Source organism: Amblyraja radiata, chromosome 10 (genome assembly GCF_010909765.2).
Source record: "Amblyraja radiata isolate CabotCenter1 chromosome 10, sAmbRad1.1.pri, whole genome shotgun sequence".
NCBI classification, from domain to species: domain Eukaryota; kingdom Metazoa; phylum Chordata; class Chondrichthyes; order Rajiformes; family Rajidae; genus Amblyraja; species Amblyraja radiata.
In genome coordinates this window covers 6,950,013-6,958,266 of record NC_045965.1, presented here as the reverse complement: position 1 = coordinate 6,958,266, position 8,254 = coordinate 6,950,013, and the positions used below count along the sequence as shown (strand labels likewise).

At 37.7% G+C, this 8,254-nt stretch overlaps 1 protein-coding gene across 1 annotated transcript in view; it reads right to left on the bottom strand.

The window, feature by feature from the left end:
* Window positions 1–1,471: 1,471 nt before the first annotated feature.
* Window positions 1,472–8,254, bottom strand: part of dph5 (diphthamide biosynthesis 5) — a 34,569-nt gene continuing 27,786 nt past the window's right edge. The window contains exons 6-7 of the mRNA XM_033027933.1: window positions 5,859–5,962; window positions 1,472–2,933 (exon numbers count right to left, since the gene is read on the bottom strand). Coding sequence (XP_032883824.1) covers window positions 2,698–2,933; window positions 5,859–5,962 — 340 coding nt within the window. The 3' untranslated portion in view covers window positions 1,472–2,697. The remainder of the gene's footprint in view (window positions 2,934–5,858; window positions 5,963–8,254) is intronic.

Here is an 8,254-nt window from a genome sequence, read left to right as displayed (position 1 = left end):
GCCCTAGTTTTAATTAAGTGAGTTTTAGGAGAGATGGGATTTTACATAGTGAAATGCAGTTATTACTTTTGCACTGTACAATCTGTCTCTCTGTCAGTTGATTCACCTCATGCCCAGTTCACGTTTACTCTTTAAGAGGTGATGCCTCACTTGAGTAAAGAAAATCCATTGATCTCAAAATCTTGTATGGGTGGTAAGTTATAAATAGGTTCATCTCCAGAAAGCTTGCACCAGGAATTATCATATAGAAAAGATGTGGACCAAACTATGGTCCAAAATACTGAATTACTTGAAAATAGACACAAAATGCTGGATAACTCAGCGGGTTAGGCTGCATCTCTGGAGAAAAGGAATGGGTGATGTTTCAGGTCAAGACTCTTCTTCAGGAAGTAAGCTTTCTGGGTGATATGTCCTTCAAAGCTGCAGCTGTGCAAATTCTTCTCTGAAATAAATGGTCTACAAGACATAGAAACATTAGGCTTTTGATGTTTTGTGCTGCTTAATGGTCACTGTTGCCACGTGTGTTAACTCTCTTCCCTTATCGTCGAGATAATGTAGAAAGAAAACATGGACAGAGCAAAAGGCTATCTAATGACCACCTATTGGTTCCATCAGCCACACCTCTGGGAGATTGTGATGCAGACTAGGGCCCGAGTTCTTTAACTTCCAATTAAGACCTGCTCAGCAATGGACGTCTAGGTTGACAATTTGATTAAATTACTGTTTTCTGAAAGTCTTCACTCCCTCAGCAACCAGAACTGGAATATTATTAACCAGTTAAAGCATATCAGATCAATGGTGTCATTCAATGCAGTTTGATGTATTCTGCCTGTCATGAATGTGCTGCAATATCTTTTACAATCATTCTATGAACTGGATGTAAATGAGGATGGATATGGATGGAGTGAGCAATGAAATGCACATTTTAGATATTGCATTTATGTAATTCGGTTTAGTTTTGTTTATTGTCACGTGTATCGAGGTACAGTGAAAAACCTTTGTTGCCTTTAAAGTGGTTAAAATATCCCAAGAAGGAGGAGGAAAATACTTTACTTAATATTTCATCCGTGTCATCTACAAATTGTCATTTAATTAATAAAATCAAGAAATAATTGCCTTACTATTTAAAAAAGCTGCAGTGAAATTCAAATTAAGCAGAGAACAGTTTTATAAACTTCCTTTAAGGATGGTGCTGCAGGCTGTATTTCCCAGGGAAGTAGAAAATTCCATTTTCATCAGCATTTTCTGATTCATATGTTGCAGAACATTAGCTGCTATTTATATACCTGCTGATAGCAGAGTACTATTTAGTGTCAGTGTTGATGGTGATATGACTCAGTGGGTGTGTCTCTGTTTATCAAAGTGTTTCTCAGCTTTAATGAGCCTTGAGTCATTAAAGTCACATATCTGAGAGGTCAAGGCATTCACGTTATGTGCAATTTTGAATAGTCAAAGAAGCAAAAATACAATGTCCATTTATTACTATGTTTAATTAAAAAAACATCTTTACACTTTTGTACTAAGTGATCTCACATTCTTTCCACATCATTGTTACCTATTTATCTACTGCTTCTTTTAATCAAATCTTTCTTAGATTATAAGAAAAGGGTTGAGAGGTTTTGAAAAGAGTCAAACTAAAGCAAAGAACTGAGCGGTGGGGAATCAGGAACATCAGGAGTGCATAATGAGCTTGTAATACATGAGCTGGGGCACAGAGTTCAAAGATGGTAGATTTAAAGGGGATAAAGAAAAGAACTTGTGAATGAAATAATAATTCAGGAGTGAATAGTGAGCATTGACAGGGAAGCAGCAGTTGAATGGATGAGGAATTCATGGAGCAATCAAATATGTTAAGGGTTGATTACATGGAGAAATTATCATTGATATTGTAGGCAAAACACCATGTTGGAGGAACTCAACGGGGTCAGGCAACATATGGTGAGAGAATGGACATTTGTCACCATTGATTTGTGGAAGTAGGAATGGTGTAGCTGTGCGGTTGACGATATCTTGGATCTCTTTCCACTGACATTTTGGTGCAAGGATGGAGCAAAGAGGAGTTTGAAGGATATCATTTAAGACAAGGAAGAGTTTGAATTGGTCATTGCTTCATCAGGACAAAATGTAACTGGTGAGAGGGAAAGTTGATGCTGCTCAAGGTGTTTCTGGCAGTAGGTAGTCAAACCCTTCATGTACCGCATTGTACTTCACACATCTGACCACTGCTTCCTGTCTAAGGTCCTCACCCACAATATCTATCAAGTTCTGTATTCTCCTCTGGTCAGAGTGAGGTTTTGTTAAGACGATACAGTGAAAAGCTTTATATGACGTGCTATCCAGGTGAATCAATCACACATGATTTTAATGCCAATCCGGAAAGGAGTATTACAACTACATAGAGTCTTACAGTGTGGAAACAAGCCCTGCGGCCCAACCTGCCCACACTGGCCGACATGTCCTATCTACACTAGTCCTACCTGCCTGCGTTTGGCCCTTATCCCTCTAAACCTGTCTTATCCATGTACCTGTCGAAATGTTTCTTAAACATTGTGATAGTAACTGCACCAACTACCTCCTCCGGCAGCTTGTTTCATACACCTACCACCCTTTGAATGACAAAGTTACCCCTCAGGTTCCTATTTATAGGTGCACATAACTTAATATTTTATAACTTAATTGCCATTTTATTTTGTTTTGTTATGAGTAGTATGTTGATCCATCAAGTGAAATAAGTTTATTAAAACAAGATTTATCTGCAGCAAAAAGTTTCAGCATCTCGATTTCCATCGGATGCATGTGGCCTGTAATGATCAGGGTATGCAAAGGAGCACCCAGATCCTCCTTCACCATCTGTTGTAGAGTTGCAGCAGCAATCTTTTGGTCTTTGGAACCCACTCTGGCCAGTCCAACACACAGAGTATCTTCAGTCAGTGCTAAATCAGAGAAAGACAGAACAGCATGAGCCATCTGGATACATTAAACACCCCCAGCATTTTCACCACTGAAATATTCTCACTTGTTTTAATCTAATGTACCAGACATGAATTTTGCAATTGTGTCATTTCCTGCCCCATGTCCTCTAAAAGCTGATTCACTTCCTGGATGTCTTTGTTAGGTCGAACAAGGCACATTCCCCATGAATACATGAAAGTCAAGTCTTATGATGCAGTCAGGAATGTAACATCCTTCCAGCTGCAAAACATGTACATCTAGCCAAAAGAGTTAACACACCTGGTGTCCCTTTCCTCTAAGGAAGAATGCAAGAAAAGACTCTGCAGACTTGCTGGCCCTGCTCTATAACCACAAGAACAATTACATAAACCCTTCTCCATTCACAGTACCTGTTCTTTCTTTCTCTCTATCTTAATTAAAAAAAAAACAAGACTGTAACTGTAATCATAAAGGGCTGACAATACAGATCTAAAATCCAGTAAAACAAATTCTTCTTACCAATTATCCATGATCCGAATCAAATATAATGCAAATGTACAGTTCAGAAATGGGTCCTTACGGCCCACCTCATCACACAGAGTGTGTTGCATGGCAACGGTCATTTCAGATGCCCCCATTAGGACTGTATCCCTCCACTTATTTTCTATCCAAGTCCCATACCTCTAAACCTGTCCTATCAATGTACCTGTGAAATAGGGTGAACAGTGAAAGGCTTGGATAGAGTGGATGTTTCCACTAGTTGGAGAATCTCGGACTGGAGGTCATAGCCTCAGAATCAAAGGACGTTCCTTTGGGAAGGAGATGAGGAGGAATTTGGTGGTGAATCTGTGGAATTCTTTACCACAGAAGGCTGTGGATATATTTAAGGCAGAGATAAAGCAGTGACATAAAACAACACTGGAAGAAATCAGCGGAATGAGCAACATCTGTGGAGGCAAAAAATGTAAGTTGATGTTTCAGATCGAGAACCTGCATCAGAATTTGGTTAAACACCTCATAAAAGATTATATCTCTAATGAAATCACATTCCCTCATTAATGCAATCAAATGACAGCCTGGATTATGGACTGAATTCTGCATGACTGCCGGAATATTCCTGCGTCTGTGCCAACAAGTTCAGGATTCCTGTTTGAACGTGGAAAACCTAACTTTGTTGGCCATTCTTCATGGATGAGTTCTTAACAGTGCTTCAACATTGCACTGCTCACGAAGACTGCAGGAATTGAGAGCAAAAAAACAAACTACGGGAGGAACTCAACAAGTCGGGTAGCACCCATAGAAGTAAATAGAGAGACAACATTTCGGCCGGGATCTTTATTCCGTTGCAAGGATCCGAAGAAAGGTTCCAACTGCTGTCCGTCCATTTCCCTCTACAGATGCTGTCTGGCCACTGAGTTCCTCAAGCAGTTTTTCTTTCTTCTCTGAATTCATGGTTAAATATTTTGCTGTCCAAAAGTGCTAGCTTTATTTTTTTTTTTTAACTTATTAGAAATCCTTATATTGAAAGTTTTGAAATTTTCTGAATGCCTCAGAAGTTCCCTTCATTTAATGACATAGACGTGTTTAAATCCCCATTGTGCAGGATCACTTAGCCGCATTGGTTTCTGTGGAGGGGATCCATAAAAGGTCAGTTTAGGTTTCTCTCATGGAGCTGTTCACAACAGGCAGGAAATCCTGGGCCATTGTGCTGGAGTGAGTGAAGTTTGAACCCATGACCTTCACAGCGAACAAGCTGGAAAATGGTCAAGGTCCTTCTCTACATTATTATCAAAATTGGCTGATGAGGGAAATATATCTATTAAGTGTGAAGAACAGGGAGAAATACTTTAAAATGTGAGTATTTCATTTAAAGTGAACTATTTTGTGGATTAATTCTACAGCCTGAACAAAGTCATCTGTGGCACAATGTTAAAACAATATGGAATTCAGGAGGTAGAGGTTTGTACAAATGCTTTTGAACTTTAATTTCTGCTCAGTAAGATTAAAAGGGATATTTTCCTTTAATGCCTGGAAGTTAATCAGTAAATTTCAGCTAAATGATACATTTTGGATTAAAAAATGCACCATTTGTCACTTCTGTTGAAAGAGGCTCAATTTATCACTCCACCAACACGTGAAACTGCTACAATAGTCATTATGTGGTATGAAGGAATTGCAGATGCTGGTTTAAACCAAAGATAGACATAAAATACTGGAGTAACTCAGCGGAACAGGCAGCATCTCTTGATAGAAGGAACGGGTGTCATTACATCAGACTATTACCAAACTTAGGTTTACAAAAACCCTGGATGCCTTCTCATGGTAATAATCACTGTGCAAATACAAAATACATATAAAAGGGTTGAATTATAAAGCCAGTGTGGCACTATGTATTTGTATGGACAACACTGGAAACGGACTGTTTGAACGGAGGAAAAGCAGGTCAAGGAAGGGTGATGAAACTGGAAGGTTGAGCATATTTCTTGAAAATTCCAAATAAAGATAAAACATTTGCATTATCAAAGGACTTTTGCATTTTGTGTATAGCCTCAGGTTCCATTTAGAGAAGGCATCAAATGAGTTTTGATGAGTTAACATTTTCTTAAGGAATGTAAGGATTTTTAAATGAAAAAGTCTTATCTGCAGATAAAGGCAAATTACTGATATAACTTGTACATTACTTAACTTAGTCTTTGTACAACGAGGCACTAGACCAAATTAATATAAATGATAAATACAATGATTTGCATCACTTGCTAATTGGACATAATTCAATAAAAGAATGAGATCATAATACAAATTACAGCTGCCACTAATACTCATGTCATCAAAACAATTAACATATTAATGCACTGTAGATCCATTTAAAAATCCTTATGGGGCATTACTGGAACAATTGGTTAGATACACAGAAACAGTTAGCTCACCTAGCTCCTCTCCTTTACCTCTGCGATTTTCGATTATCTCCAGCAGTTGTTTAGCAGCCTCATTCACAGACATGAACCTGGGAGGCTCAAAGATCTTCTTTCCCCTATAAAAAAAATATGTTCATCTGTGTTTCTCATAATAAAGATTCTTTCTCGTTCATTCCTCTCATATTAACAATAAAAAGTTATTGGACAAAAAAGAATTGAACAATATCATTTGCCCTTGTTCACAATGAAATCAAAGAGTACCTTGGTTTATTTTTAAATTGGATTTACATTTAATGCAAAGTAATGCGGCAAGGTAGTTAACAGGAGAGATATCAAACAGAATTTGAAATTAGGACAAGTGAACAAAAGATTGATAAAAGGGTTATGGAGAGGTTTAGGCCTGGCATTCCAGATACCAGGTGAAGGGTGAAGGAACTTTTTATCAAATATGGAATGATTAAATTTGGGAATGAATTACAGAATTGAATGATTGCAGATACCTCATTGGAATATGTGACTAAAAATAAGGAAATTGAGGGCCATGGAGATGTTTGACAACATGGCTGGGAATTTCAAAACTAAGACATAGTTTAAGTGGGAGTCAATGCAAATAAGTAACCTCTTAGGTGTATGGTACTTCGTGGATTTTAACTTTTTAATATTTATTTAAAAAAAAACAAATTTCCCCCAAAACTTAAATATCCATTGTGGCATAAAAAGTGTTAAATATTGCAAGATTAGGATTTGTGAAATAACTGAACAAAATAGTTGCAACAAAGCGCCTTGAGTATTAGAAAGGCGCTATATAAATCCCATCCATTATTATTATTATTATTAAAACTTAAGAAAGACTGCCGCACAATCCGTTGGGTGTGAGACACAGGTAATTGAGATAAATTTCAAACAACGCAGAACTTCTGACGCAATCATTTTAATTATCCATGCCTTCCAACCAATTTATACTAAAAACAAATCATATTTCAATCTCCCAGTTAGCTAGCCGGGGAAAAGCCTGGTATGGCACAGAGCTAGAGGCTAAACGATTCTGGATTCAATTCCTCGCCTGTGTTGAATTAATCAATCTCAGCTGGAGTGAGACTGGCTGAAAAGATGGAGGAAACTAATGAAAGGATATAATTGAGATGGAATGTGGTTACCTCAATACCATTGCTCCTAAAAAGTCCCTTAGGCAAGGTTCAGAGGATTATTAGTATGCATGGAACCATAAATCAGAACTCGTAATGAGAGGAAAGTGGAAGAAATATTTATAGGAAAGTGGGGAAAAATAAAATATTGTTATATGAAGGAACTAAATACTTATCAGCGAGTCTTAATTTTACATTACCAGTAGCAGTGAAGTATTTCTAAAAACATGATATAAGAGCTTCATTATTAAACATTTTTAGATGGCTGCTTCTGTCTGTAATGTATTCACATACAAAGTTGAGGCAGCATTTATTGTTTTGAAGAACTAGATTCAAACCATTACACAGTAACAAGATCGTTATCCAAAATAGCTACAATTACAGTAAGAATTTCAAATGTTTCTGATTGGATGTGTTCCAATTTGTCTGGAGTTTGATTATGAGAATTTGAAAGTGTACAGTTTGGAGCTGTTTATCTATCTTATGATCTCACCATATCCTGACTGTTTTCCCTTGCATTTGTGAGGTTATCAAGTTTGGACAAACACTTTCTTGAGTTCAATTTCAAATGGTCAATTTTATAGTGTGTGTATTATATTGCAAATACAATAGAGGTTGTTTAATGATAATGACGCTAGGCAAGGAGAAAGTAAAATGGGAAGCCCAACTACAGACATCACTTGCAGTTTAAACAAGTGAGATTAGTGTGGTGGAGGGAGGGCATTAAGCTGCAAAACTCTTTCAATGAGATTTTATGCTTTACATTTTACCTCCATTTTTAATTTATTGTAGGCCAGATTGGACAACTGTTCCTTGGTAACATTGACAACCAAAACATGAGATTGGCTGAACAGAACAGGTGATTGTCCTTGCAGCACTGCATCAGGGGCTAGAATAAGCAAGGGTTACTTGGAAAGCAACATCACCACAAACTATCTGCCAATTGACTTTGTCAATGGATTCCTAATCCCTCAGTTCAATATCCAACCACCTCCTCCTGATTTGAGCTGAGAGTCACATGTCAGTTTGCAGCCAGGAAACCAATTGAAAAATGTCTGAAGGAAGATCTCGACCAGAAACGTCACCCATCCCTTCTATTCAGACATGCTGCCTGTCCCGCTGAGTTACTCCAGCATTTTGTGACTATCCTTGGTGCAAACCACCATCTGCAGTTCCTTCCTACTCAAAAATGTAGAATGGCTCCTGACACATAATTCAGTTGGACCTTCCTGTTCTCTTCAGTTAGTGGAGCATTAAATCTCT